Source organism: Apaloderma vittatum, unplaced genomic scaffold, assembly GCF_000703405.1.
Source record: "Apaloderma vittatum isolate BGI_N311 unplaced genomic scaffold, ASM70340v1 scaffold9280, whole genome shotgun sequence".
NCBI lineage: Eukaryota > Metazoa > Chordata > Aves > Trogoniformes > Trogonidae > Apaloderma > Apaloderma vittatum.
The window spans coordinates 1-15,614 of NW_009692857.1; the positions used below are offsets into that span (position 1 = coordinate 1).

Here is a 15,614-nt window from a genome sequence, read left to right on the forward strand (position 1 = left end):
TAAAGCGAAGCGCAGTCTTGCAGGGTGTGTGCTGGGCAGAGGGGTGAGCGCTGGCATCTCCTTTAGGCCACGGGTCTGGTAAAGTTTCGGTTCTCAAGCAGTTTTGTCACTCTGGGTGTAATCTCTTGTAGTCGAATTGCAGCAAATGCTCTTTTTCTTTAATGGCTTCTTGCGTATGGATTAGTAGGATAAACGTCCTCTAAACATACTGATTAGGTTTCCCTTTCTCAGCTGCTCCAAAGCTCAGGAGACAACACTGCTCCTGTTGTGCCATATATTTATTGTACTGATTCGTAGGTTGTAATCAGTAAGTTCACTTGAGCTGTGTTGAGTTGATTTTTCTGAGCCTTAGTCACATTAGCAACAATTAATAGTCAGTAAGAGCTTATCTGACATTTTTTGGTGAAATTGTTCTTCTGTAAGGTTCGAATTGGTGCATGTGCAGATGCCCCAGTGCTGCAGAGGACTAAAAGGAAAGCTGTTGGGACTTTCATGGAATAAACGTTTTTATAAATTAATATGTATATAAATTATTAATTCTTTTAATGAGCGCTTCCCAAAGCAGCCAGTTTGCCAGTTGCATTTCTGGTTGGAGGAGTTACGCACCGTCCTTACAGAAGGGTTTATACTGCCTAGAAGAAAACTGGTTGCTAATACAGGTTGGCCTGTATTGCGTACAGCTCTGCTTTGGCTAGTCTTCTCCAGCTGAAGATTGCTTGCCCAGGGTGATTTTTCAGTGGACTTTTTATGTATTTATTTTGTAATTTGTGTGTTGTAAATGCGGCAATATTTAAGATTCTTCTATATAAAATGTTTTATACAGTGTTGTGTGCTTTTCTACTTAATTTCTGTAGCAAGTTGCTCTTAACGCATAATGCACACAGTTCAGTTTTCCTTAGTTGTTAAGCTGTGGTTTATACAGCGGGTACACAGAGTGAGTGAAATGGCAACACTGGCTAATAGTTTTGTAGTGGTCTCTATTTGTTCTTTTATTGGTACTTGTTTTTTAAAGATGTTTAGGCAGTATAACTAGGATGGGACTTAATATATCAGTAAGCTAGTCTTATCAAATAGCTTTGTTTTTTTTTTTACCTGTTAAGATAATCTAGAGAGGTCTTTGGAAAATGTGTGTACTGGATTGTATGGGGAAAAACACTAACATTAGAATGCAGTTTAAAAGTTATTGTTTGAAGGGAGGCAGTGAAAGCATGCTTTGTACTCCCATTTTCACATTCCTAAACATGGGTAAAATAAGCACAGATCAGTACTTAAGAACTTTCCCTAAATTATGCTGGTGTAGCTGGTCCACTTTTCCTTCTTTTTCCTTCCAGAATGGTTGCCTGAAAACTCTTTTTTTTTTTCCCCTTCCCCTGTTAGGATGGCAAGCTTCAACGAAAAGTGGGAGTCTGTCTTACATTCTGTCATGCAATCGCCTGCCAGTGCAGTTGATGAGTCAAGTGAGAGTTTATACCTCAAATGGTCAGAAAAAAGATCTTGGATCAGAAGACACAAATGGAGCAACGTCTGAAGAAACCCTGCGTAAAGCTGGAACAGGTAGTACTAAGCGAAAAAAAATAGTATTTCTATAAACGCAATAACTATGTATTTAATAATAGATAACTTGTTTTTTTAAAATTGTGTAATATTGTGATTGCAAAATTCTTAGTATTTGTTGTCTCTGGGCATCTATGTATAAATTTCAAATGCATAAGCAGGGAGGAATGCTGAAATTTATTTCTTTGTTATTCCATTATTTAAAGGGTATAAGTTTAGAGTAATGAAATTTAAACTGGTGGTGATAAAATGTGGATGTCAGAAGGGACTAGGTAACTTAAGGGATAAGAAACAGAATATATTACTTGCTTGCTTACTTGAATTCTTTTTTGTAGTGTTTCAGGTTTGTTGTGTGAAAAGAACTGGGGGGCCGGTTAGCTCAGTGGTTTGAGCGCGGTGCTGACAGCAATGACAATACCGAGGTTGCGGGTTCGATTCCCGCTCGGTCCCCATGTGTTGCCTGGTCTAGTGGAGAGGTGGCGTCCCTGCCCATGACAGGAAGGTTGAACTAGATGATCTCTAAGGTCCCTTCCAGCCTAGGCCATTCTATGATGATGATAACTACTGATAGAGATTGAATGTGAATACTGAGCACTGTGACCTCTTCAGGTCGGGCTATAGACAACTGGTAAAGAAGGCTGAGCTCTATCATCTGCTAGAGCTTTCTAATCTGACAGTTGTCAGAACTGCAGCATTCACAATAAACACTTGACATAATGGGCATAACCTGACCCTCCTTGCTGTTCAGTTTGGTTGTCAGTCTTGTCCTGTTTAGGTGCTTGTGAAATTCAGGGTGGTCTTGTCCTTGCTCCATCATTGCATCCTCTATTTTTTTCTGCTTATTAAGTGTTGAACTGCACAGGTGCATGTTTGGAAAACTACTGTGCCTAAGAGAGAACAAATGCTTTCTAAAATGAAGGTTCGCTTTCTTTGTGCTTTTGCCTAAAACTCAATAATCTAAAGAAAATTTTCTTCTCTTCATTGTCAAGTTAGCAGGTATTTGTTCTTTCTGTAGTAACTTGTAAGTTCCTGAGGTTTGCAGCAGTCTTTAAAAGCTAGTAACTATAGCCAGCTAGGAGTATTACTTTTCTGATGTTTGGAAGTACAAAAGTGGATCCTACATATTGTTTTAAGGGTAGCAGTTAGATACTGTTTTTAAGTCTGTGATTGGATTTTAGGAGAGATTAATACTTAAGACCATTCAAAAGAAGCATGGCCAGCAAGTCGAGGGAGGTTATTCTGCCTCTCTATAGACATGAGACCCCACCTGCAGTATTGAGTTCAGCTCTGGGGCCCACCAATGTGAGAAAGGCCTGGACCTGCTCTAGTGGCTCCAGAGGAGGGCCACAAAGATAATCAGACGGATTGAGCACCTCTCCTATGAGGACAGGCTGAGAGAGTTAGGATTGTTCAGCCTGGAGAAGAGAAGGCTCCAGGGAGACCTTATAGTGACCTTCCAGTATTTAAAGGGGGCCTAGAGGAAAGCGGGGGAGGGACTGTTGCCCAGAGAAGTTGTGGCTGCCCCTTTCCCGGCAGTGTTGAAGGCCCGGTTGTACAGGGCTCTGAGTGACCTGGAGTAGTGGGAGGTGTCCCTGCTGATGACAGAGAGGTTGGAACTAGATAGTCTTTAAGATCCCTTTCAGCCCAAACCATTTAATGATTTATGTTTCTTGGAAAGTCTCAAACTGAAGATGGTTCCTAGAGGGCAAGATTCTTGCAGAAGAATGTGTATCTGAATGCAGTGAAAGACTGTAGAATCTGCTACAGTTGTTGCTTGTGTTAAAAATCAGACATGTGAAAGTAGTCTGGCACTACTGCTTTCATGATTGCCTTAAGTGTATAAAATTGTTGACTGTCATCAGAAGGTGTGTTCCTGCCTTCTCCCACCCTGTCTGATTATTCTCTCTCTTGTGCTGACATTAATGATGTTTAGGCCAGTTTAGTGAAAAGTTAATTGCTTGCTTCTTCCGCAAAGCTAGGGTAGAGGCACGATGGATCAGGGAGCTGATCCTGCTCACTGGATCTAAAATGCTGCCCTTTGTGGCAGCGCAGCCTTGGGTCCCAGTGAGCCTTGAGCAGAACGGCACCACGAGGCTTACCTGTTGTCCAGAGTGGGGACTGACATATGCAAGTGTACATGGAACTGCAGCCTAGAGACATTGTGCATAAAGGAGCAATCTCTTCAAAGTTCATTTTGGAATGTGTGTTGTTATACGCATGTTTCATATAGGGCTTGTTTTTTGGGGCTTATTGGTTAGAATGTTCTTATGCATTACAGACATATTACTAGTGTTTATTTAAAAGCCATAATATTTTGATAGAATTCTGAAAAGGTAATATGTTACTTGTAAAGATTATCTTGCTTTTCCAGTAACTTTAGATATGTAGCAAATAATGGATCTCTTTGGGACCTCTCTTTATCAGTAAATTGAGAAGTGCTTTTCCTGTTAATGTGGCCTCAGTTTTGGCCGTATTGACTACTGTCAGTGATCCACTCTGGCCTCCAATTGGGAGATGTGGAGACTCACCATCCATAACGCTGCTGCTTCCTTTGAGAACACACATAGAATTAGTCTTGAGGGAAAAGACAAGGCAGAAAGAACCGTGCCTCGCCAATACTGCCTAAGGAGACTTTCCGCTGTGCCTTTTGCAACCGGACTTGCCTATCCCGCATCGGCCTTTTTAGCCATCAGCGCGCTTGTAGCAAGTGTGGGTAGAGCCCTTCTCATATCTTCGTTCGCGAAGCCTAGCCGTGGTGATGATGATGATACTGAAAGTATTAATGTAATAACTTGAAAGTTCTATCATATCAACCTCTGCTTGTCTGAAAGACAGTAATTATGAGTTAAAGTATTCTGTGTTTTTTTTGTCTTATCACTGGTGTGCTGTGTTTCCAGTTGCTAGGCCAAGCTAGCAGACTTTAAAAGGGTACTTGCTGTGCATAGATCTCTGTGCATAGGTATAAATCTTGATATTTTTGTGCCTTTTTTGCTCCTCTGAAATCTTATGACACAACTTCTGTTAGTGTTGGTGATGTTTCTTTTAATGACTTTAATGGTTGCACACAGTTTCTGTAAGTAAGCTATTATTCAGTTTTTGCTAAGCAATCTTAGCTTAAGTGTTTTGTCATGAATACTGATAGATCAGGTGCCTGGTGTTTTGAAACAGGTAAGAAAAGGAAGGAAAGGAACAGCAAAGGGTTTTTTTGCTTTTGTTTTCAAGTAAAGTAACAACTACTGGGGATGAATGTTTTAGGCATCCTAGTTATTTATGCTCCAGCTTTGTTTATTGTGTAACAAGATCAGTTTCATACCTCTATAAATGTTATTTTCTGCAAGAAAGCATATGTGAATTCTTGTTAGCCTTAGTCTTCACTTGCTGTTAGGGCAGTAACTTAACTGCCTGATTGAAAGATAGCTATGTAGTCTGAATGTAAAGACTATCTGACTTTTGAGTAATTTGAGTAGCATGTCAAGCTAGGAGTATCTCATTAAATACCACAAACCCACTTGAAAAATCTTATTATTTTTGTCTATATGTATTACTTTCAGTAAGGTCAGTTTTAATTTTGTTAATGACCGTGGATGTGTGGCAAACCTCCAATTACAGTGTTCAGACACAAAAGAGTGGATATGTTGGCTTGACGTATTAAAATAATAAGATTTTTCTTCTGAAAGCTTTGTTGAGATGTGTGAGATAAGGACACAATATTTGCTTGTATTTTCAAGTAGTACTTCTGATTTCCAAGTAGAAATCTCACTGAAGTGACTGGAATATATTATTTTCTAAGTATTAAGATTCACTTAACAGTACTATAAATTTTATTACCTTTTCATTGAGTCGTGTCCTCAAATTTCAAAAATAGCTAAAATATTTGTTTTCGTTCTACCTGCGGCTTGTGACACAAGAGTTGTGGATTTTAGCTTAAATTTTCTGTATTTTAAGGTTTGACCCTGGCTGGAGACAAGGTGACCCTCAAAGTTGCTCTTTCACTTCCTCTTCTTAGGTGGACAGGGGAGAGGAAATAAAACAAAAGGCTCATGGGTCTAGATAAGGACAGGGAGATCACTCCATATTTATCGTCACAGGCAAAGCAGATGTGACTTGGGGAAATAATTGAATATATTACCAATCACATTAGAGAAGGACAATGAGAAATGAAACCCAATCTTAAAAAAAAGCGCCCTCTCCTTCTTCACTGACCTTGGCTTCTTCAGGATTGTTTCACATATTCTCACTTTGCTCTCTCTCTGGGATTACGTACTAACTTTTCTCCCTTCTTAAATATGTTGTCCCAGAGGTGCTGTCGCTGATGGGCTCGGTCTGTCTTCGGAGCCAGCTCGCATTGGCTCTGTCAGACCTTGGGGAAACTTTCAGCAGCTTCTTGCAGAAGCCGCCCCTACAGCCCTCCTGCTACTGAAACCTGGGCACACAAACGCAGCACAAGGAACTAGCTTTTTGTAAATGAAAAAGCTTCAGTCCCATAAAATTGACTTACAGCCTGAAAGCTCCGTGAAACTCCAGTGATCAGAAGCTATAAACTTTATAGAATTCATTATATTTACTGGTGTAAAATTTTATGTAAAACTTGACCCAAACTAGAATTAGGCTATTAAAATATTTTTTTAAAAAATTCAGTATACTTTCTGAAGTATGTTGCAAGTCAGTGCTCTTCTTCAAGCTGCTAGGAGTTTATTAATCAGTGCTGTATTAAATGTCTTATTTTGGTATTATTTTTATAATGTCTGTCTTTAAATGTTGCAAATCTGGCAAAGATGTTTTTCATTTGTCAGGATGGAAGGCAATATTAAGATCTATTCTCATTTCATGTCAAGCAAGCTCTTTCCTAAAAAGAAAGTAGGTACTTCCATATTTACAGTGAGCCTTATTTTTATTTTACAGGACAAGATACGACCAATGCAGGCCAAAAGCAGCCTTTACTTAAAGAGCCGATCCAAGTAAAAGGTAAAGAAATACATTCTGCATTTAAACTTTACTGCTGTCTGCTAGTAGTCAAAAAAGATATGTGTAAGGAAACTGGTTCCTCTTCGATCGCGTAACAAGTTATGCGAGTAACATTTTAAAACGCACTTGTATGTCAGCTTTTTTTGGTACCCAGTTGCTTGAAAAAGACTCCTGAAAAATCAAATATAGCACCATTTCTTCAAATTACTCTTCTGTGTCTGCTTTTAATTGTTTAATTTAAGCTAATGAGTTTGTCAGGAAAAGACTAATTTGTTTTCTCATCTGTTATCACAGTCTGTCCTCCTTGCATGTTTCTAGGCATGTCCGTTCACCGTCTCAGACTTAATGTGGCTAAGCTGAATACTTATCTTCCCCTGTTACTTCTTCTAAGTCTTCCTCCGTTCCTTCTTATTGCTGAGTTAATCTAATCAGTGTTGGTTCTAAATATATTTTGACCACATGAACTGCCTAATCTGAGTCCTGTAATGTTCCCATTTGTGCCTGTAATACTGTGGTGGGTTGACCCTGGCTGGATGCCAGATGCCCACCAAAGCTGCTCTGTTGCTTCCCTCCTCCACTAAACTGAGGGAGAGAAAAAATGTAATGAAAGGCTTGTGGGTCAAGATAAGCACAGGGCGATCACTCAGCAATTACCGTCATGGGCAAAACAGATTTGGCTTGTGGAAAATTAGTTTTGTTTATTACCAATCAACTCAGGGTAGAGTAATGAGAAATACAACCACATCGTAGAAACACCTTCCCCCAACCCTCCCTTCTTCCCAGGCTCAACTTCACTTCCTGTTTTTTCTACCCCGGCGGTGCAGAGAGGTGGGGAATGGGGCTTGTGGTCAGTTCATCACATGTTGTCTCTGCTGCTCCTTCCTCCTCAGGGGCAGGACTCCTCACACTCTTCCCTGCCCTGACATGGGGTCCCTCTCATGGGAGACAGTCCTCCACAAACTTCTCCAATGTGAGTCCTTCCCATGGACTGCAGTTCTTCATGAACTGCTGCAGCATGGGTCCCTTTCATGGGGTGCAGTCCTTCAAGAACAGATGGCTCCAGCATGGATTGCCTTGCAGGGTCACAGATCCTGCCAGCAAACCTGCTCCACTATAGTCTTCTCTCTCCACGGGTCCTGTGAGGAGCCTGTTCCAGCGCAGGGTTCCGATGGGGTCACAGCCTCCTTCAGAGATCCACCCGCTCCAGCATGTGGTCCTCTGGGCTGCAGCTGGACATCTGCACCACTGTCAACCTCCACAGGCCACAGGAGGACAGCCTGCCTCACCAGGGTCTTCACCACTGGCTGTCAGGGATCTGCTGTGGCACCTGGAGCACCTCCTGCCCCTCCTCCTTCACTGACCTTAGTGTCTGCAGAGTTATTTTTCACTCATATTCTCTCCTGGTTGCTGTTGCACAGTTCCCCCTCCCCTTTTAAAATATATATCACAGAAGCCCTACAGTGTCACCACCAGCCATGGGTCTGTTTTTGGAGCCAGCTGGCATTGGCTCTGTCAGATCTAGGAGAAGCTTCTAGTAGACTCTCACACAAGCCACCCCTGTAGCCGCCCCCGCTACCAAAACCTGGCCACAAAAACCCAATACAAGTAAATATGTGCTTTTTGTCTTTAGTTAGACTCTTTAAAAACATAAGTGGATAAAAATAAGAGCATAACTTTCTTTTGAGGTGTTAATCTATCATTAATTGATTAATCTATCATTTTCACTCGGATAGTTTCTGTTACTGTGAAAATTATGCTCTTAAAAACTTCAGTGGTTTTGATCACTCCCAAAAAATAGTGAAAGAACTTTATCAAAATAGAAATTGCCATTTGTCTTTAAACTCTCTCAGAAAAGAGAGAATCTCTGGAGTCAAAGTGACTCAGCATGCTATAGACTGTATCAAAATCCCCTTCTATCTTTCTCCAAATTTACAAGAAACATGCTTGTTAGTAACAAGGTGAAATCAGTGTGTCTCTCTGTATTCTCTATATATTTTTGTCTACATCATTTATGCCCATTTCTCTGAGTCTGTTGTCACTTAGTATATGCTTGTAGGAACATAAAAAGTAGGAGAATTTAGGTAGACAAATAATTGTTGAAATAGATACTGGTGAGAAGAGAGTTTTGCCTCTGTAAATTAATAGATGTACAAGCAGGACTGTTTATGTTAAAGATCTTGATAATGTCTAGAAAGCGGAATTCTAGCATTCGGATGTTTTTGTGGCCTAGAAACTTACTGCTCCAGGTATTTATAAGACAATAACATAAGATTGCTAATCTTCAAAATTTGTGCTATTTAAAGTGTTTTTTTACATAATCTTTTATTTGGGCTTCATCCTTCCCCTGAAAATAACACTGATTTTTTTTTTTCTTGGTATTTATTCCCACTTTTATGCAGCTATTTGAACTCGGGGTAGAGTTGTTGAGATATTCTGCAATGTATAATTGATTATAATATTTTCTTCTAGTGAAATTTACTGGGGTTTCTGAAAGATGAATTTGTGTTTGATAAATTCACATATTGTATTTTACTAAGGTTAATACATTTTGGATATATATCTGCTTTAAATAAGAAAAGTTGGAAACCATTCTTGTTTAGAAATGTTTCCTCTTCTAACCTTACTAAATGATGGACTGTCTTAGGAGATCTCGAACTTTTTTGTCAGCTTCGCTCAGGAGCATTGTGGGACAAATGTGACTACTCAAGTACGTAAAAATTGTTTTAAGTTCAAACTGGATGACAGAAACCAGATTATTATAGTAAATATTGATACCTGTAGCGTTAGTGCGTTGTTGAGTGTCAAATGATATGTTTTGCCTTTGGGCTTTCAAAACACAGAAGTAAGACAATGTAGAACTCTGGGAATATTTTTCTCCAAGTCTTTAAATGTAGTGTCTTATTTATAAATAACTTGTAACTTAAGGAGACATTCTGGACTAACTTGAGAAATGGTATCAATCCTGTGATACGCAGAAAGTTCATGTGTGTTCATAAGTCTTCCTGCCTGCAAAATTTGAGATTTTTGTTTTCAATTGTTTTCTTTAATGTTATTTCCTTCAGCAATTATAAGTGTTCTTCCAATAAGCGTAACATTTTTAATGGATGTGAGTGTATAGTGACTTACATTAGAAAATAAGATGAAGTTATACACTTACAAGCAAGCAGAAAATACTGGTATAAATTTAAAATTCCATTTTTCCTTTTTCAGAATACTTGTGGTATTCTCTCCCTTGTGCGTGAAAATCCAATGAGTACATCTTCTAGATATACAAAGCATTATAAATAAAGAATGTGTATTTTAACTTGTTACAAATGCCAATATTGAGTCTGCTAATTTTGGAACTAAAAGTTGAGGGAAGTACATATACAGTCTGTCTCAGTTCTTGGTATAGTCTGCAGAGGTCAAAAATCTTACATGCAAAAGTTGGAATTGCTTAAGTGTTTGAAAACAAGACGTGGAACTCTGCGTTGCCATTTAAGTTGCTAGAGCAAGGGTTTCCAGATTGCAGTATTTGAATGCTGTCTTAATTGCCAAACACTGTGTCTGACATCAGAGTTGGAGAAGTACTGATGGTGACAGTACTGAAGTACTGATGGTGACAGTTAAGTGTGTGGGATGTTTGAGAGCCCTGAACTACAGCTTAGCAAGCAGCATTTTTAGAGGTAAATCATTCTACGCTTACTTATTTCTGCAACAAGGAACATTCCTTTCTCTTCGCTGTCTTTGTCTCACTGACAAGTGTTGTCCTTCACATGGCTGCTTAGAGGTATCATGATGATGACACTAGATTGAATGACCTTCTGAAGTTTCTGCATGAGTGATGTAACTTACGTGTCTATTTCTGTTTTTAAGTGAAAGCAGTCCTTAAAAAAAGAGAATATGGACCAAAATACACAAAGAATAACTTCATCACTGGAGTCAGAGCGATAAATGAGTTCTGTCTTAAGTCCAGGTATGATGGCTTTGAGTTGAAATTTAAGTTGCAAATATTTGTTTATGTGTGCTTCAAAACTAATTATGACTGTAGAGTGATTTTACATAGCAACTTTTTAAAATGCTTCTGTGGTATACATAATCATAAGTGGCAGAAGCTAGTCCTTGTTTGCCTAGTGTTACAGTGGATTAGGAATTTGCACCTAGTTTTCATGTTTCTGTATTTGCTTCTTAAAGTAATTTATTTTTATGACCATAAATCTAGCTGGGGTGAGTCCACCTTATAGCGAGGAATGGCAAATAACTCATTTCAGCATTTTAGGATCGTGATGTGAACTTCTTAAAAATCAGTGGGAACTTGATGTTAGGAGGTCTGTAATTTGGATTAGAACATAATCTGGTTCATTGCAACCTAATTATTGTTACCTGATTCGTGTTTACTGCCTTTTAGGATGTGCCACGCCTGCCAGCAGGTTTACCTGAGTGTCACTGTCGTTAAGATGTCTGTCAGATTTTGTGTGTGTTGTGTGTATGACCCATATTAAATCTAAGGGCTTAGAAGTTTTGTTCATAATTTAAGCTATTGCTGATCCTCCTAGTTTTTACATGTAGCGTATGTCATCACGCTTGGTCTTTGCTGAAAATCCAGTGACAAATTATACTTAGTCCTCTGCCATATTTTTATCATAATTGGCTTGTTGTGCGGAGAAGGAAATAGCTGAAGTTTTGCTGGATTGACCAAAAGGGGTGGGGGGAGAGGGGAAAGAAAAAAGGGCTACATAATTGGTTGGGCTAAAAATGTTCTATTGCATTAAAAAAAAATAAAATGAATCCCTGATACTTCTTAGTGTAGATGCCTTAATGTGTAGCTCAGCACAGGAATTTATTTGTTCCGGCAAGTAGCTTTGTTGGCTCCAACCTTTGGACCTAGTGCTGGGTGTTTAGGTTTTCAGGTTAAATTTCTTAACTTTTTAGGCCACATGACTTAATGATTTCCATTTAGAGATGTTAAACCATCAACCCTTTTGTTTAGCACTTGAGCACACCAGCAATTACATGCAGATCATACATTGTGTTTTATTATTCAGTGTTTTACTACTTTGTCTTCCATGTATGGTATTTCATAGTGTGAGGACAAGATTGGGACTTCTGAGCGTGGAAAACAGTGGTTTTCAGTAGCATCCTAGAGATCACTTGTTTCGTGTTGCGTGTCTGTTCTGTTTGACTCAAGTAAACAACTTCAGGTTGTCATACTGCAAATTAATAATATCAAAATTGTAGAAGATCGCCCAGACACACAAGTAAAATCAGAATATGGACTTTTTCTCACACTAAACGGTTTGTTCACTTTCCTTAGTGATTTAGATCAGCTGAGGAAAATTAAACGACGAAGCCCCCATGATGACACCGAGACTTTCACTGTGTACCTGAGATCGGATGTAGAGGCTAAGTAAGAACATTTTTATGAAGGAAAATATTTGGATCATATAAAATGGATTATATGAAAGAGAGAGTGAGGGGAGGAAAAAACCACCTTTAGAGGTTGGATTTACAATATGAAAGGGCAACAATGTTTTCAGTTTTCTGTCCGAACCCATTTTATAGTTTCATTATTATAATAATGACAAGATGTGTGTAAAATTGGAGGGTATGTTTCATGTACCTGAAGATTAAATCCTTGTTCTCAGCCCTTTCTTGCCCAGTTTTTTTTCTTCTGTAAAGTAGTCTGTGTGGCTTCTTATCAGAAAGAATAATGTGATGTTCTGCTTTTAGGAAAATCATTTGTAATGTAGTCAAACTTAAACCATTTTTAAGTTACTTCTGCTCTCTGCAGGTCTCTTGAAGTTTGGGGTAGTCCAGAGGCTCTTGCAAGAGAGAGAAAACGACGTAAAGAGGCAGAGATCAAATACAGAGAAAGTGAGTATAGAGTTTTCAAATAACTTCAGATGCTGTCCTGGGTTGAGCTAAACCTGAACCAATTCTGTTGGGTGATTTTACTTTTCAGCAAAGTTTTTTTTAAGAGACTGCGATTTCTGAAGCTCACTGCATATTCTTGCAGACAGTGTCTGCTACTAGAAGTGATAACACCTGATGTTTACAGTTGCTGCCAGGGATTGGTACGCACAAAGGCTCTTCCTGATATTTGCTCCTGTAGTGACCAAGGTCACTTCTGGATCCTGTGTAACACACTGGGCGTACTGGGAAGTAAAAGGGGTCACAAGGAAGTAAAATGTTGCACCTCCAGTGAGGAACAAACAGGACAGATGATCAACAAGAGTATTCCATTCTATATATATCATATTCAGTATAAAATTGAGTGATTACAATGTTGAGCAATCTTCTTCAGTGGCTGATGTGCAAGGAGGACTCTGTCCATTCTGCCTTTGATTCTGATTGTGAGTTTCCAGACCTAGCTCCTGTGTCTGGCTCCCCTCTGCCGCTGAGCCTGGGGCTTCCCCGGTGCCACCTGCGCTGCAGCATCAGAGGCAGGGGGGAGATGGGGTGTCAGATTCAATATTGGATTTGTATATATTTGTGTATAGTTCACTATATTTCTTTATTATTTCTATTATTGTTTCGTTAAAGATGTTTTAATTTTCTTTTCCAATCCGTGAGTCTCTCTGCCTTTTTCCATTTCCCTTCTTGTTTTGGGCAGGGAGAGGAGTCAGAGAGCATCTGTCAGTATTCAGTGGCTGGCCCAGCCCTAACCCTCAACTAGAGGTTTGATTTGAAACATCTTTCCCCTTCTTTGTGATTAGGGGATTGAAGGCGGGCAGCAGAACACTTAGGTTTGGTGCAGTGTTTTGAGTTTTTCCCTCTGTGTATCGTCCTTTTTTGGTATAAACAGCAGCAATGTATAGGATGGTAAGAGATTGTATTTGGCATTTTGCACCAGTATATATCAAAATGTGTTTGATTTGTAGTACGGAGACAGGAGTTTTTAACAAAGAAAGATAGACCACATAGCTCTTACTAGAAATTGGCTGCTGTATTAAAAAATTAGACTTCAATTTGATTTCTGAAACTACTGGTTACCGTTATGCATTCATGTTAACTATTTTGTATTGCAGATCTATTTAGAAACCAAAGGCTGTTGAGGGAATACAGGGAGTTCTTTGGAAATACTAAGGTAAGAGATATTGTCAAGATTTTGGCTGGAAAAATGCCACGAGATATGCTATGACACCTTTTGAAGGAAGAAGTTGTGAAACAGTTGCATAAACTTAACTAACAAAATATTATTGGAAGATTTATTTGGACTGTAGTGTATGGGATGTATCTCTGATTGTAATGCAGTGTGATGATGCTGGTTTAAGTGGGTTTGTACTGTGGCAGTGGAACTTACCAGTAAGGTGTTTTGGTTTGGTGTTGGGGTGCTTTGGGTTTTGTTTTTGTTGTTTTTTTTATGTCAGTTGCCTTCTTATTAATAAAATTGCAGCTGTATTTGTGATTACATCTGTAACCTATAAACATGTTAAAGAAATGAAATAGGTTTCTTAAGCAGGGGGAAAAAAAAAAAACAAAACCAAACCAAAACCTTGGCACTTTGCTCTAAGCTCTACTGGCCCCTCCTCATTGCAGAAGCAGACCTAGGTCCAGGTGCAGTGGGGTCATTTCTTTATCTTTCTGCTGCACAGCTGCCTCCTGTGTTTATGAATACAGTGGCCTCTGCTGGAGGCTTTGTTGGTTGTTTATCTTTTTTTTTGTTGGTTTTTTTTTACAACCATCAATTTCTAGAAATGTGTTTGGGTGAGCATTCAGTAGTAAATGGCTTCAAGAACTGTAGCTTCACTTTTGCAATACAGGGCAATGTCAAGTTTTTATTAAGTAACTTGTATCATAGGTCCTTCATGAGGTCAAGATTTGGTTATTTTATTTTAATAATCTCTTATTTCTTTGTGTAGCCACGCTCCAGTGCAGCAGCAATGTTTTTCAAGGGACCAGGGAAGGTGGTAATGGTAGCTATTTGCATGTAAGTTTAAAAAATCAAATGTTTTGTTTAAAAAATCAAATGTTTTGTTTATGCATGTATAAATTTGTTTTTATTATGCTGAAAATGAGAACAGTCCATGTATTCAAGCTTAAGATATCTGTATCTCTATAACTGAAGTTATTCATTACTGATGGGAGAGCATTTAGGTAAATTTATTCAATATACAGAGAACAGGGATAGAATGTATCTCTGCTCAGAGGAGAGCAATCAAGTTGATCAGACTTGAAAGTCTGCAAAGGTAAAAAGTAAAGTTTTGAAGGACGTGGGCAAGCAGGCATTTAAAGTTGTCTTTTTTCTAGCTGCTTCTTGGGAGGAAGCTTTTCTGTATAGCCAGCAAAAAATAATTCAGTTTTCTTTTTCTGCTGTTCTTCAGCTCTTTCCCCCTGTAACTGAAAAGAGGGTATATTAGGAGGTTTTTGACTTTCACATATCTTACAAGTTTGAATGAAGTGAAACTGAACTTGTGATCCTGATTTAAAGCAAATGAACACAGGCATTCTGGCATGAAATACATAGAAGCACGTTAAGTTTCTTTTGGGAGATGATGGCTAAAATTTAGTTGCCATAAAGCCAGTGAAATTTTAAAATAAATTAGAATTTATGGCAGGTATTTATTTGCTAGGACACTATCGATATAAGTGAGCAAAATAGAAATGTAGGGAATATGCTTTTTTTGGCACAGGGAACAACATTTTGAGCAGGAAACTGAATTTTCCTACAAACCTGCTTCTTGCTTGAGAGAAAACGCCACCAAGCTTATTTGTCTGAAAACCTCTCTATTTGAGTGCTGTACTTGTAACTGTTCAGAGCTTTCGAAGTTAAAATCATATAAGAACTGCTAGAATGGATGTTTCTAGTGGCAGAGCTGGGAAAGGAAGAAAGAAGGGATGTAGTTTTGTTGTTTGGTTGCTTCCTTCTCCTTCACTTTCTTACCATGATCTAGAGAAAGCAAACTTCACTTCATAAATACCTTTTGGATGATCAGATACTTCTGTAGATGAATGCCTGCCTGCCAGGCCAGCAGAAGTTTCCTGTAGTCTGTTGTATTGCTCAATCATCTTTTTGTGGAGTCTTTTTTGAAGTTAAAAGATCTTGTGGGCCTCAAATATCTGATGACTTTTTGGAAGTTTAAATCAAGGTCACCGTCAGTGCTCCTTTGTTTGTG

General features: G+C 38.9%; 1 protein-coding gene across 1 annotated transcript in view; it reads left to right on the forward strand.

The window, feature by feature from the left end:
* The first annotated feature begins 1,241 nt into the window (after window positions 1-1,241).
* The window catches only part of SLC30A9 (solute carrier family 30 (zinc transporter), member 9), a 34,996-nt gene continuing 20,623 nt past the window's right edge, over window positions 1,242-15,614 (forward strand). The window contains exons 1-7 of the mRNA XM_009871352.1: window positions 1,242-1,554; window positions 6,457-6,519; window positions 10,375-10,474; window positions 11,813-11,905; window positions 12,290-12,372; window positions 13,527-13,585; window positions 14,361-14,428. Coding sequence (XP_009869654.1) covers window positions 1,242-1,554; window positions 6,457-6,519; window positions 10,375-10,474; window positions 11,813-11,905; window positions 12,290-12,372; window positions 13,527-13,585; window positions 14,361-14,428 — 779 coding nt within the window. The remainder of the gene's footprint in view (window positions 1,555-6,456; window positions 6,520-10,374; window positions 10,475-11,812; window positions 11,906-12,289; window positions 12,373-13,526; window positions 13,586-14,360; window positions 14,429-15,614) is intronic.